At 44.5% G+C, this 15,973-nt stretch overlaps 1 protein-coding gene across 4 annotated transcripts in view; it reads left to right on the forward strand.

Moving 5' to 3' along the window:
- RAMP1 (receptor activity modifying protein 1) overlaps positions 1-15,973 on the forward strand; it is a 157,034-nt gene that overhangs the window by 88,111 nt on the left and 52,950 nt on the right. The window contains exon 3 of one of the 4 annotated variants that reach the window (XM_025213901.1): positions 15,442-15,577. The exons of the other annotated variants lie outside the window; for them this stretch is intronic. Within the exon in view, the coding sequence (XP_025069686.1) occupies positions 15,442-15,577 (136 nt within the window). The remainder of the gene's footprint in view (positions 1-15,441; positions 15,578-15,973) is intronic. 4 annotated transcript variants of the gene reach the window in all.

Consider the following 15,973-nt stretch of genomic DNA (forward strand, 5'->3'; position numbering starts at 1 on the left):
CCAACCTTCATTAGATGCATTATATGCCTTTAGCCAAGCAGCAACTAATCTTACTATTTTAACTTACTTTGATTTTTGTATTGAATGTTTGTGGTTCAAATCTTGTAAAGGCTCTAAGAGTTTGCCAGTTGTCCCATGAAGTGTAATGAATAATGTTTTGGAATGGTTACAAGTTAGACTTGAACTTCATGGTTAGACACAGAGAATCACAATGGATTCACACAGATTCCCAGGCATCCAGCTGAGATTCTGCTTCTTCACATGCCATAGCTGGCACTCCTCCCATTCTCACCGCTCAAAATCTCTGTTTTGTTAAATGAAAGCAGAATAGTTTGGGGCACCTGGATTCTATTCCTGACTCAGTAAGTGACTTGTTGTGAGGTTTCTGGGTGAGTTACTTAACCCTTCTGTGCTAGACTTTACTCAAAGCCATGAAGGATGCCTTTGAAAAATGTTGTGATGTTTAAATAGTTAATGCTTTTAATTGGTTGGGCACCTGGATAAAAAGTGTTGCATAAATTTTAATTATTATTTATCCACCCACTTGCTAACATGCTATTTTCTAAATCAACCTGAACAACCTCACACAGAATAGCTTTATACAGTTTAAGGCTCTTACTGATTATGTAAAGCTTGATTTTTAAAGAAGAGGTAAGCCAATAGAGCTAAACTTGTCCATTCAGATTTTCAAAACTGTATATACAAAGGTCAAACCAAGGCTGTATAAATTCAGTTTTTTCAAATATTTGATCACTCAAGGTCTGCTAGTGTGGTTACTCACAAAAATAAAACATTAGGTCTGAATTCACAAATATTCAATAAAAGCAGTTTTTTAAATGTTTATTTGATTATGGTATTTTCAGGCTGTACCTAACGTTTCAGTGGGCACATCTACATATTCATTAATGAGCAGCAGTTACTGCACATTTCATTTAGTATTTGCTTAGTGAAGTACTAACTAGATGCACAGTAACTACAGTTGCTGCACAGAAGTGCCAGTGAAGGTCTTTTTAGTGACACTACTGCACAGTAGCGTAATAATACTCCAGCTGAGTTTAGCTGTGCAGTAGCATATTAGCACTGTCTGTGTGGTGACGCACTACTGCTACCGCACATTAAGCACAAGTAGGCTACTGTGCATTAAGCATCTTGTGTAGGCACACCCAGTGTGTTATAAAACATACAGGATCAGCAACAATGTGATACTAAGTTTATGGACATAGGAACAATTTATACCAATTGCAGGGCAAAGGGATTGGCACTTTACCACATGGCAACAGTAATTACCTGTGTGCACAATCATTACTCCATGCTAGAGAATAACTAACTTGCAGTAGCTTAGCTCTCAGTGAAAGCAAGGTAAGTCGCATAGTTTAACTTCCAGTGACCATAGGGTAAGATAGTTAGTACACCAGAGTAGTTATTGCGTTTGACATGCAGTGAAATAGTGTCTTCTGTTGCCTTGTGGGCATTTGTAAACCCATATACAAAACAAGCAAATACACTATAGATTGCAGTTGTTCACCTCAAGAATTTTGCAAAGGATCCACAAAGCAGAAAGATTTACTCAAGGAATTTTCAGGGAAATTTAAATAATAAATTAGCTCCAGAATTTCACAGATGGGAATAGCATAATTTGGTGAATAATTCAGAATGAAAGTGTGCTTGGTGGAAAGCTGCCTGGTCAGCAAAGTGTGTTACTTTACCTTAGCACTCTAATATGCCTTTGAATAGTTTTTTTTGCAAAGGGAATTTTAACAGTGCATACTTCCTAATCTCTCTCAAAGCAGTTGTAGGTTTATTGGGTGCATTTATTTTCTATTTGAGACATTTTCATTGCTGATATACCAGGGGGTATTTTTGTTTGTTTGCTTTTTGTTTTGTTTGTTCTTTTTTAATGGCTGTATTAACAAGTAACACAGCACAGTCTATTGTGGAATGAGTCTGAGTTCCTTAGAAACTTTTCAGGTGCTGAAGTGTCCTGTGGATTATCCAAGCAATGGAGTGCCCTTCTGGCCTTTCAAAACAACAATAACAATGACAACTGAAAAAATGATGGGGGGGGGGGCCTTTGAGGGGGGCTTTACTTATGTGTGAGGATCAGCTCTCTATAGACCAAAGGTGTTATCCAAGCTAATTATACCAGTGCATCTGCCTGAGAAAGTAGAAGGTAAATAGCGAATCACTTTTTATACCTTTTCTGTGATAAATCTTTAATGAAAACAGATGGGATTTTGTTGGCAATCTTATTTGTTCACTGGGACATATGAATGGGACAGTGTGTTTCTGCCCATTGTTAATGGACAATGGTAAATCCCTGGCCTGCGTTCTAAATCATGTTCCCACTAAAATCACTGGTAAAAGGAGCATTGATATATAAATAAATGCACACAGTAGCTTAACTCTGGTACGAAGGTGGGACAGCCAGGCAAGGTGAGCTAATACTTTGGGAATATCCTAAAGAATATCATTCCAGGCCTGTATAGGTTGCAGATCAGTTGCACAAGGTGAAGAAAATTAAGCCAATGGCATAGCTCCTAGAGATGACAGTATTACAGTGGGTTCCTCTAATACTGTACAAACAGAATCCTTGTAAATAAGGTAGTATCTCCCTTGTACAAATGGAGAAAATGAGAGACATGGAAGTTTTATTGCAAAGAGCAACCCAAAGAACCTTGTCTGCCTGTGAAGAGCAAAGCACTAGTGGATTATGCATGGGTTTACGGTGCAGGCAAGTAGTATTCCTGGCTCTGATACGGAATACCAATTTCTGTGAAAAAGGGATCTTTCTTTTCATTCTGTACTTCCAGTAATTGCTGTAGAAACACTATTGAAATTGCTATAGTCACCCTATTTGTTTAATCCTCTTGAATTCTACAGTGCATTTCAGCAATGGTTACTTTATGCTCTTAGGAAAATCCATTAGTCTTTCTGACCCTCAGTGGTTTCACCTGTAAAATAGAGCTGATTATGTTTATCTGCATCATGGAGGTAATGGAGAGGCCTATGACATGAGACATACAAAGCAAGAGAAGTATGATTGAAGTGGGAAGTAACTTTTTATCCCATCATAAAACTAGGTATCTATGAAATGGTTAAGTTTCAGCCTGCAACATAAATTCCTTTCACCTCCTCACTTAATTTTCCCATTAACCCCATTGCCATAGGACTGTTCCTAATTCCCCCATTTTTAAAAACCAGCATGCCAGGGAAGTTCTACAACTACTGGAGTCCAGAATGGGCAACATTTACTTCTGTCCCAATGACAAGCTCCAGATAAAGTAGTTCATGGCCCTGGAGACCCCTAAAGAAATAGAAACATTGGGAAGTGGGACTGGGAAGCTTGAAAGGGGATACACTGACTTGCTTCCACCTGTGCAAAGTCCTGTGATATCTGCCTTTAAAGCTATAATATGGTTATACATATATAATCACTTAAGTAGTTTAAGGAGGTATTTTAAATTAATTTGATTCATTTTTCTCTCTCTCTGAGCCACACACAGCTAAAAATATAGAAATGAAGCCAGCTGGCTTTAAAGACAGATCAAGGGATCAAAATTAATCTTTTAAATGAACATTGCTAAAATACACTTTTGGAGGGTGGGGTGGGGGCAGGGGTTGTACCATACATACTCAATATGTGTGGTGGGGAATGAATAAAATAAGTAGAAATTCTGTTGGTAATGAGTAGAGATATTCCAAACCCATGCTGATAAAAACTTTACACTGTCAAGTGCAAACACATGCCTTATACGTGGGTGATACAGTGGTTACATGTAATATTTTACAACATGTTATTTGCCTTACATAATGAAATAAGTCTTTGCTGTCACTTATCACCGAGATCCTGAAGTGAGCTGAATCTGTGATCTTAAATTAAACTGAAAGATTTTTCAGTACCAAGAAACACAAAATATAGTTTATGCAGTAGAGGACAGGAAAGAGCTACCACACTGTACAGAACCATTCTAAGATAGCATCTCCAGTTTTCAAGATTTTTATCTTGCATCTCAAGATATTTCATATTTTGCTACAGGCCCAACTCATGGAAGCATGAAATCATATCAGGACCACTTTTTTTTTTTTTACTATCTTTTTTAAGGAAGTAATTTTCTAGCTCTCATGATTGCGCAGAAAAACTTAAAACATGATCCAGTGCACCCTAAGCCTTAAAACCAGAAGGAAAATATGAAGAACCCAGTGTGTATTATTATTATTACTTTTTAATCTTGTGATTTTTATTTATTTATTTTTTTTTGCTCTCAAAATCATGTCTTTAATACTCTAGGCTGGCAATACTGGAATTACACTTTTTGTTAACAATAGTACCTGCTAGGACTCTTATTACACACAGAAAATTCTCTCAGGTCCAAGTGTATGGTTGTTCCATAATATCAAAGTTTAGAAATTAACTTGATATGGGAGTACTGCCCATTTCCTACAGTGTTTTACTGTCCTCCAAAATAAGGGAGCATAATATGGGTTTTGCAAAATGATTTGGAGGACATAGGACCTGAATCCCTAAAAGCATAGGGAGGCTCACTGTTGGCACTTGGTAGGAAACAAGGAGAAGAGTGACTCAGAGCTGTTTGAGAACTCCAGATGGCCTCAAGCCCCATCAGGGAGGAAACGGGGGAAATGACTAAGTACGCTTTTTCTGCATTTCAGTGCTGTGACAGTTCTGAGTATTTTTTGTTAAAATACAATGGTACTGCTGATTTGGGTGGTAACAAAACCTCCCTAGGATCTCCATGAAGAATGAATGGCAAGAGAACTGTGCTCTGGAGCAGTAGTGGGGAAGATCCCCAGGCAAGACATAAAAGAGGAGAAAGGAGGACAGGGGCTCTTCGCAGCAATGTGCCCTTTGTGGTAAGGATTCTGGGGACATATGTATTACTTTAGGTGTTGTGGGGGGTCAGATACATGTAGGTAACTGAATCAGTCTTTTACTAAGAATAGCAGCTGGCAGAAGGTTTACAAAGTTGACAGTATTATGAAAATACTCAAATATGAAAATATCACTTCCAAAATAAAGCTCTTTATTTCTGACTTCTAAGTTTACACAGAGCTGCAAAGAAGATCCATGGCAAAGACCATCACATTGCAGCATTTTGGGTGAGACGGACTTTTACCTTACTGAAAGCTGCTGGGTTCTGTGTTGGCAAAATACTAGGCAAGTGAAGAAGCTGCCCTGCCTTTCTGCCAATGTTTATTGTCGCAGAAGAATTAGCCCATCACATGGTTCTCTTTGTGGGGGGAGCTCTTATTTGTGAAAAGTTTACACTTTGGAAAGTTTACAGCTCTTGCTTACAAAAGGCTGGAAATCAGTCACCAGTGCCTGCTGTCTTGCCAACAACGAGCTGGGAAATTCATTTTCTTGGCTGGGGTGCCAATGCCAAATTTTCCAGTAAAAGAAAGCTAGCACAATATCATCTGCCATCTTCATCCATAAGGGTCATGACAGAGGAAGAGTTCAGGATGATTGGTTCTGGACTGGCTGGCAAATGGATCTTATGCCTGTCCTAACCAGTTGTTTAAATGGGAATGAGACCAAAGGATTAATATTAGTAATGCTAGCAATGAATATAATATACCTTGCCATTGAAAACCTGTAGATCCAAATAGGCACATTTTCTTTCTGTCATTCCATTGTAAGCAATATGGTAACTGAGTTGTGATTCCTGGCTGGCACAGATGGTGGGATACATTCTGAAGGTGAACACCAAGCTCTCACTAAAGCGATACCTGAAAACAGAATATGGACATATGCTTTGAAAAATATACAGATGTTAACCATGTCCATTGGGACACTTAGTCTTCATATTTATAAACTAATTCAGTGGCAGTACAACTAGTTTACCAAGGAAGGTTAGGTTATAAATGTCTCATATGCTGCTTGTGATTCTCACATAAATATGTATTTTTAAAGGCACATCCTGAAGCTTTTACTCAGTCCCTTATCTAGATAAAACTTCTGTTGATTCTAATGGGTGTTTGTGTTAATCAGTACCATAAGGATTTATATTGGTGAGATTCCAGTCAGGTTTCAATAGGTTTTGAATCAATATACATTAGCATTGAGCAGTGGTGGTTGCAAACTTTTTTTCATTGTAAAGAACAGTGAAGGGGTTCATCATTTCTTAGATCCTGGCATTTAATAATAATTTTTTATTATACCATTTATACAAACTGCATGAATATATACATGGTACCTATTTGCAAACATAGAGCTGCATCTTCTCCAAGGGTCAGCTGGTACATCATGTAAATAAAAACATGCGGATCAGAAGTTACAGCAAATAGTAGAGCAGACTGAATCAATTTACTAATTGGCTTCAGAAGGAAAAAAGGAGCACAGTGATTACAGTGTCTCTCATTCTTCAGCCAAATACCCAAGGGCCAAGTGCCATGCTTCATGTTTGCAGCACTGTGCATCTTTTCTACAAGATGTAGGATGGCATTTATTTGAAAAACAGTTTAATATAACAGGCGTTAAATCATTTGGGAACATCTGCATCCTATGTACAGTTAAACTCATCAGCAGGATCAGATGCAGTATTTTGTTTTACTACTTGGGTATGTGAGGAAGGCAGACAAGCTTGTTGTTTTCTACAAGACGTGAAGTACAGGACGTTTCAGCATTTGTATACAGCTACTTTGGTGCCCTGCAGTGTCTCTCAAAACCAGATTGTCCAGCTCTGCATGGTATCTTCCTTTCAACAGGCTTTGCAATACAGTGAATTCACATTAAGTTGTTAAAGACCATGTATTCCAAGAGATGTTAACTCTCTGCCAAAGCACTTGTTGTCACTATTATGGATTCATCTCTTTGAGAAGGGTCTCCACTATTTGTTTGCATTTTCCAAGTTACAGGAATACCTATGGAGTTGGGGCTATCACTTGAATTCACCCAGTTTGCGAAATAAATCCCTGGTTGCTTTAAAAAAATTGCTTAACTTGCAAAAATGCATTTTGTACAAAATGTTTGAAGAAACCCTCAAAATAGGCACATGAGCAGAGCACATCCAGGACAGAGGCTTGGAGAGAGAGCCCTGCAAAATAGAGGGGTCTGACAGATACGCACTCCCTGCTGTAACTCATGGCACTTGGCTTTGTAGGCACCACCATGAGTTACAGCAGTCTCCCTGGACCCAACAGACATTTGTTGTTGGCTCTGGGGGGTTGGGGGATTGAGCTCCAGTTGAGAGCAGCTGAAGTCACACAGCTGCTCTACCCTAGCTCCACCCCACTACCTCCAGAGCTCTGGTGCTGTCTTCAGAATGGGAGGGGGAAAGGGATCAGAGGGAGTCTTCCGCTCCAGCACAGTCCACATACCCCATCCTCCATTGGAGGCTGGGCAAACCCCAGACCGAGCTCCCTCCCCTCGCTTCTCCCCCTCCCATTCTGAAGACAGCACCAGGGGTGGGGCTGAGCTGCATCAGCCCAGCCCTGCTCCTGCCACATGCTGACACAAGTTAATGAAGGCACTCTGCTTTGGAGCGCCTTCACCTAAACCTTCATGTAATGATGGTTCAGATTGTCACAAGATCAGGCACTTCTAAAGCGCTTTGCAGCTGCGCTCTTCTGTCAGGACACAGCTATAGAGCACTTTAGGGGCCCAATTGCATGACAGGCTGTCATGTCTGTCAGCACCCAGAGTTCTCTGTCCCACTAATTCTTTACATCTTTTAATGATGGTGCCATTTTTTGCATCAACAGTTCATAACAGTTGGCTAGCTACATATTACACACACACACACACACACACACACACACACACACACACAGAGTCTCTGTCCAATTGTCAGGCATACTGTGTTGGCCTAAATCTGCTCCTGTTGAAACCAAGGGAAAAGTTCCCCACTTTAGAGGAAGCAGATTGAGGGCAATCATGAATGCTTTAGAAAATCCCATCCTATGTTTTTAATATTTTAAATTATTGGTATCATGGATTTTTAGATTGCATGGATATGTTGAGCAGGTAGATAAATGGGTCATACATATAGTTAATAGAATCACAGAAAACTGTAGAATCATAGAGACAGGACTGGAAAGGACCTCCAGAGGTCATCTAGTCCAACCTCCTGCTTGAGGCAGGATGCAAACCATCCTGTACAAATCCATAATCTAAACTCTTCATAAAACTACATCAACCCTGACACTTCACAAGATTCCATGGAGACGTTGACCCCATCCTGCTTTTACTTTATTGTTTATAATACAGAATTTTTCAGTCTAGCTCTGTTTGTAAAGATGCATACTGCCATTCAACACTCCCAAGCTAGCTCAAATACCAACAGAAGTGAAGCTGTAGGAAGGGTTGGCTAAGAGTTCAGGCAGGTTGATATTGTACCAAAGCTGTGGCTTTGCTACCCTTGGTACTTGAGCTAGAGCTAGCTCCTATACCAACACATACTACAATCAGACCCCTGCTTTCCAGCATAGACCTAACCCTAAAGGTATGAGGGGAAGGGAAAATAAAATAATTGAAAGCTTGTTAGAAAAGCAGTGCTGCCTTGTGCCAAGAGTTAGGTCCTTTTGTAGAGCTGGTCAAATAATGGGAAAGAATATTGTGCCAGAAGACTTCATGACAAATGACTTCTTGTTTCCATCTCCAATCCCTAGTTCCTACTCTCCGTGTACCACTGATTCCAGTTACATAGAGACTCTGTGTCACAGTGAGATGCAAGGGGAAATTGCAAGGACGGCTCCATTGTTTAGAGTATGTGTGAAAGCAGGGGTGTCAAATATAAGGCCTGGGCGGTGCTTCAGCTGGCCCATGGGGCTTCTAGAGGGGGTAGGAATTTGGGGGCAAGCAAGCAAGGGTAGGGCCTGCTCCTGAACTCCAGGGCACAAAGCCCTAGTGGGCACACGTGTCAGCAGCAGGGTGGCAAGCAAGAGCTGCATTAACCCCCATCCTGCTGCCAGACACCTGGCTGCTGGGTCCAGATCCGGCCTGGGGGTGCAAGTGAGTTTGACACCCCCGTGTCAAATGCACAGGCAGGCATTTGTCCACAGTTATTTGTGTTTCCTTCCCCCCATTGTTGTTTCTCTGGTTGTACAGCAGGCGCGGACCCAGAAGCAGTGCGGTGGCACATCTGCACCCCTGTTTCTGCATTGCGCTACACCACAGGAACCGAAGTCCCTAAAGCAGGTAAAAATCCCCCCTCCCTTCCCCTTCTTGCTCAGAGGCACGTCCCACCCCTCTTCTCCCCCCACCCCTGCTGCTTTTCCCACTGTCCTGGAGGCAGGGGAGCTACAGGAGGGATAGGAATGGTTCCCCTTTGCTGTGCCCGCTCCCTGAGGACCAGGCAGGGTGGGGGGAACTATTTTCCCACCACACTGCTACTTCTGACCCCTCTCCAGCTGAGTCCAGCTCCTGAACAGCAGACAAAGCAGGGGTGGTAGGCAGGGGAGATTGAGAGTGAGGAAGAAGAGTGGAAGGGCTGCATCTGAGTAGAAAGGGGAAAGAAGGGAGGATTTTCAACTGCCTTAGGGACTTTAAAATGTCCTTAGTGGCTCCTCCCGTACTGGTGGGGGTGGAGAAGTCCAGGAGCAGGGGATGCAACCACCCCTGCCATGCAGGTTGCTGCTTCCACACCCCGCTTTCAGAAATCCTGGATCCACCCCTGCTGTACAGTGTTTATTGAAAAGCCTGAGCGATGGAGTTTGATCAGCTCTTGTCATATTGTGAGCCAGGGGCTGAGAGGGAAATGCGTGTATGTGAGGCACAGGACCACGTGGTTAAATGTATAATGGTTTAAATTGCTGGATTTGTAAAATGAAAGGAACTGCTGTGAAAATTACAGTAGGCCAGCAGTATGCTGGCAAACTCTGTCAAAAAGTCGAGACTCTAGTGCGCTAAAATGGAGACCAATAAAAGGTAAAGAGGATTCTGAGATTTTGAGTTTTTTAGCTGCAGAAGAAAAGCAGTTCTGAGCAACATGAAGAGAGAGATTTTTAATGGATTTGTAGGCAGGTGGGTCCAGAAGCCTGACCCAGCGCCCACTGAAGTCTGTGGGACTCTTTCCTTTGAAGTCACTAGGTTTTCAATCAAGCCAAAAATGAAAATCATTCCCACAAACTGAAGGATGGCACATATTTGAAAATCTGTTTCTTGCAATTGTAGCATAGAAGGGCCTGATTTGGCCCCCTTGAAGCTTTTTATCATTGTTTTCAGAGGCACAAGTATGCATTTATGTTTATGTGTGCACAGTAACAAAGAGAGCATTGAAAAACACAGGGGATTCTGAGATTTGGAAAACCTGCATTACCATATTGTTTCCTGTGAGCTGCATTTTACAAGATATACTGAGATTTTCAGCTGCTGCAGCAGTATAAATATGAGATGAGATATGGGATGATGTGTAAAGCCAGCCCCAGCCTATAAGGTTTTATTTTTAGACTCTAGTGACATTATAAAACCACAAGAGCAAAGTTCAAGTAGTCTGAACATGTCACTAGAACAACCAATAAGAACAGCCACCTTAATTTATGTTCAGCCCCAGGATTTATGTTCAGCCCTTGCAGCCTGACTGAACTTCAGTGCAGTGGGTAGAAAAGCACAGCAAATTCAGTGAGTGAGATCGTGTGTGTGTGTGTGTGTGCGCGCACGTGTGCTGATGTCAGAATTGCACAGAACCTCAAAGCATTTTACCCACAATAAGCAGCATCCATTCCAGAGAGTCATACCCAGCACAAGTTAGTCATCTTCTGGCTTCTACCTAAAGATAAATGGCCTTAACTTTCCGGATTCTTCATTCCCACTGAAAAATTAAACAAAGCCAATTTAAAACTAAAACAAAGAACTGAGTGTTAAAAATCTGCTGAAAAAGGCAGGTTGGCTCAGTCTTTCTAGCCATGCACAGAATGTTACTTTAGCCTTGTTAGGTTATTGTCATAGCATAGCATATTGTCATAGTCAGCGGTCAAGGATGATCAGTCCCAAAGGTCAAGTAAGTTTGTAGATGAGTCCATTGATGGATAAGGAGGACCATCCTAGAGCCACAGACTCTCTGGCAGATGCCACAGGTGGTGGTTAAAGGGAGGGTCAAACCGCGGATTTCTCAGTTTTGTTTCCTTTCCTTCCATTTTTGCCATTTTTCTGCTTCCAGGGTGAGATGTTTTTCCTCAAAGTAAGAGGTACCTTCTCTCACAAGGCATCACCATGTAGCCCTGCCCCTGTGCCCTAGCTTGAACTGGTGCATGGGGGCACATCATTTGGAAAGGGGGCTCCCCACAGGCTCGGAGCAGTAGCAGTGTTAATTGTCATGGATCCCAGAGTTGTGGCAATTAATAGGGCTGTGCGAAGCTTCAGTCCCTGATTTGATTCAACGGAGATTCAGCCCGATTCGGTGGCTGAATCTCTGAATCCAAATCGAATCAGAGGACCCTTTAATCTCTCTGAATCAATTTGGAACCCTCCAAATTGATTCAGAGAGATTCGGACAAATTCAGTGCTTCAGATGTAGATACAGCTTTACGTGATTTTTCTACATACCTCTAGGTAGCAGGGGCTCTGAACGCTGTGGTTCTGGGGCAGATGAAGCATCCCCCAGAAGCACGGGGGGCCCCCCTCACTTGGCAGCAGAAGTGGACCAGAAGCACTTCCAGGTCCACCAGGGAGCATGCTGGGGGGCCTCCCCACACTCCCCCGGCTTAGCGACTGGTGCCTCCTGGGTCTGGGGGGGCACCTGGGGCCCCCCTGTGGCTGATCACCAAGCCAGGAGGGCATGGGGTGGGGGGGCGGCAGCGCAGGCCCTGGCAGACCCAGAAGTGGACTGGAAGTAGTTTCTGGTCCACTTCTGGGTTCGCTGTCAAGCACGCTGGAGAGCCCCCTGCCTGCTACCTCAAGGTATGTAGAAAAAACTTTTAAAGATGTGCCTGTGTCTGAATCGCTGATTTGCCAAATCAGCATTGAATCATTAGATTCAGATTCAGCCAAATCGAATCAACATATTGAATCACTGTCCCTGATTTGGGCCAAATTCGAATTGAATATGGCCTGTTTTGCATACCCATGTCTTGATTTACATGTGTTTGTGTAGTGTACATAGAGGTGATTTCACAATAGCTTAATGAACTCTTAGTCTTTTATCTTGTAGTGGGATGTGGGTGTAGATGTATGGGTGTGTGGGGGGTGTGGGGAGGAGCATCTGGGTCTGTGTGTAGCTATGTGGGATGTGAGTAGGTATGGGGTTTGTACAAGGCTGTGAGTGTGTGGGGGGATGGTGGCTGGGAAGGGTTGTGGCATGTGCAGATGGGGAGGATTTGCCCACAGCCCCCTCCCCCAGCAGGCAGAGCTCCCCGCAGTGCTCCTCCAAGCCCAGGCTCTGCACTTCTGCACCTGAGCAGTCCTGTGCTCCCGCTCGCAGCTATTTTTCCTCATCTGCCACCACTGTCCTTCTGCCACCTCCCTGTTTCCTCCCCCACCCCCTCCCAGCTCACTGCTTCTGCACCACGTCCCAGCTGCACGACCAAGACTGCAGGATGCACCAGGAGCTGGACAGGTCCAGCTGGGACTACACGGAGCCAGGTGAGAATTGCAGGGGCTGGACTGACTCCTGCTGCATCCTGCAGCCTGGCGCTGCAGCTGGAAACCATGTGCCAGAGCAACCAATGGAGGGGAGAAGTGGCAGCGGTGGGTTAATGGCTGCAGCAGGTGGGGGAAAGTGGCAGCAAGCAGGTGCGCCAAGCACAGCAACATCTGGGCAGGAGCATGGGGCCCGCACAATGCACTAGGGCCAGCACTTGCGGCACCCAAAGTGGGGCGGCAGGAGCATGGGATGGGGACCAGCAGGGCTCTATGGACCCCAGCCAGGTGGCGGCAGCAGGGAGAGGAAGGAGCCAGCCTGGCTCCAGAGCCCCTGCCAGCCCAGCCCCGTGCTCCTGCTGGCCCTCTCTGGACCCCTGCTGGTCCTGGCCCTGGTGCACCGGTGAGGACCCTGCACTCCCACCTAGGTGTCGCAGAACTCCACGTGCCCACTTGCTGCCCCTTCCCCCCCCCCACCTGCTGCCGCTTTCACAGCTTCCCTGCCTGCAGCTGCCACTGCTCCTCTCCACTCCCCGCCCCCAGCCGCTCTGGCACCATGTGGCTCCTGGCTTCAGTGCTGGGACTGCAGCAGCTGGCTCAGCTTAACCCTGAGGACTGGGGTGATCACTCACAGTCCTTCCCTGCCTCCCACCCTCCCCCTTCTTATCTGAATTTCCTTCTGGTGCAGGGAGGCAGGAACAGCCCCAGGGGCTCAGACCAGAAGCCTCTGCTCTGCACAGGGCTTCTGGCTGGCAGGGCCAGGGGCAGGGCAAGGCCTCCAGGCCTTCCTTCTGCAGCCACTTGATCCTGATGGCGGCTTCCCCAGGTCCTGCTGCCTCTAGCTCCTGTCAACTTTAACAGGCAGCCAGGGGCAGATATATTAATTTTCTAACTTTTTTAGGTGGGCCAGATTTGGCCCGTGGGCCAGATTTTGCCTGCCCCTGACTTAGAAGAAATCAGATAGATTACAGTGAGCCATGAAGTCAAAGGACTCCCTCTGAATAGAAATTCTGCTGCCAAGCAGTTGGTTTAAACTTTGGGTGGAACAGGAATTGCACAATTGCACCCTTCCCCCTGGATCTGCCCCTGATCACAACCAAACAAAACTTGGGGATTCGCACAGAGCAGTGAGGTCCAGCCAACCACAAAATGAAGACAAAGGACCTGCCCAAAACATGGCAGCCTTTCCAGGGAAGAAGTGTTGTTATAACTCAGGGGTCAGCAACCCCAGGCACATATGCTGAGCATGGCATGCAAAGCTATTTTACTCGGTGCACCACTGCCAGCCAGGACTCTAAGCAGCTGCTGCCAGCCACGGAGCCCAGGCTGCTCCCAGCAGGCAGCTGGGAGGCTGCAAGCCCTGCTGCAAGCAGACTGGGCTCCTTGGGCCGGCTGCAGCGGGGAGGCTGCAAACAGTTGCTCCGGGCACTCTGGTGCCTTCCAAGGTAGACATTGTGGTTTTTTTCGGCAGTTTGACCAAAAAACGTTGCCTACCCCTGTTATAACTTATAGTTGGATGGTCTTGCATTTTAAGGCTGTAAATCTGGGACCAGTTCCAACCTCTTCTACAGGCTTAGTTCGTGACCTTCGACAAGCCACTTAGGACACGACTGCACTGTAGCAGCAACAGCCTGTCTCTGCTGGGACATTCCTGAGCATACCCTGCTCACACACTGCAAATCCACACTGGTGACTGAGGTCTTAGTAATGGCCACAGAGGGATGTCTGGAGTGGCCTCATTGGCATATTTCCAGGTTTAGAGCATGTAAATAGAAATGGGTGGGTGCAGCATCCCAGCTGGGCTATGCTGCTGTCCCTGTGTAAACATACACATAAAGCCAGACTTCTAAAGATATTTAGGCATCCAACTTGCATAGGAATCAGCTTAAAAAGCTGGCCCTTAGACTCTGTGCCTCCATTTCCATTTTGTCAAGAAGGGATAATAGCACATCTCTACCTCGAAGATGAAGCACGCACACATTTGGGAGACACCGCTTGGCTTAGGAGAACAGGAGAGGGTGGCTGCTAAGGGTATCTACTACATCCTGATGGAAGACATGTTCTGTTCTTATGTAGCCTCCAAGCTCTGAATGGAAGAGCTGGAAGAACAATACCCCCAAAGCAGTGTTTCAGTCATTGTTACTGCAGGTCTGGTGAAACATTTGGGTCAGCCTTCATGCTGCGAAGTGTGCATTGTAAGAGATCTCTCTCTTGCAGTCTCCCACGCTTTCTTTGCAAAGGAGCAGCATGGAGGTGGGCTGAGCAAACCCACAGAGCTTCCCAGACTGAGAAAACAAATAACTGTACATACCATAGACAAGAAAGAATGGTAAATGGACAAGCTGAGGAGAACAGCAGAAAAATAGCCATTTCCAGGGACATATAAAATGGTAAACCAGGTATTAATGCAGCATATTGGCAAATAGATATATTAGGATGCTAATCAAATTCCTAATATACCAAAAGCCTGATTGGTAAATGTATCCATATATTGTAATTCTTGCCCCCAGTAGATCTGTGTTCCACTTGTTTTCAACTGAAAGACTTTCCGATAGAGATGTGTCAGGTCTTAGGGGTAAATGCACCAAAAGAGATCCCTTACAAATGGCAACCTGAACCAGCCCACATACAGAAAATCCCTAAATACTTAAATACGTAAGGGTACAGAGGAAATCAAATCAGTCTGTTAGTTTCTAAGAAATCTTTGCATTTTCTTCTTTCTGGAGGTTTTTCCAGCTTTTCTTCCTTTTTGAACTGCCTCACAGCTAGACTCTAAATGTGTCAGCTGTTAAGAACATGGGCCAACAAAGCAAAGGAAATGGTTTCCAAGCAACAGGAACCACACAACAATTCTCAGGATTGATTGTTGCCCTCTGACTCATATATCGTTTCATTCATCCATTCTCCAGGATGGCAGTTCTCCACATGCTCCGTCAAAGAACAGAACACCTACAGGCTAGTTTCACTACAAAAGGCACATTGGCGATTAACCTCACAGCAGTAGGGTATAAGTACAACTCCAGCGAAGGCCCACAGGACCTCAAGGTATAAACACTAGATCATGAGTGGGTAAAACAAGCAAGCATTGTCACAACTGTTGTCCAAGGTGAAGTTGATCAGGTTTTGAGAAATGTGTACTTTACTCTGAAGTTATACAGTTAGAATTGGTTGAAGTCCCTCACAAACGCAGGCCAGAACTTAATTTTCACATTTTAAATCTCTTATAGCCTCTGGTCATTTTGCAGGTATTCCTGATTGATGTGTTTGGTGAGCGTGTAACAATCCCATGTCATGGTTTGAGAGATGATGCCATAACTGGTAATGAATAAACCTCAAAAAGGCTAGGGGTGAGGTAAAAACAGTCAGGAGTTTGGAGGCTCTCCTGGGTCTCCTTGCAACGTAGAACTGCAGCATTACTGGAGCAGGTGACTTTGAATTTAC

Source organism: Alligator sinensis, unplaced genomic scaffold (assembly GCF_000455745.1).
Source record: "Alligator sinensis unplaced genomic scaffold, ASM45574v1 scaffold1003_1, whole genome shotgun sequence".
NCBI lineage: Eukaryota > Metazoa > Chordata > Crocodylia > Alligatoridae > Alligator > Alligator sinensis.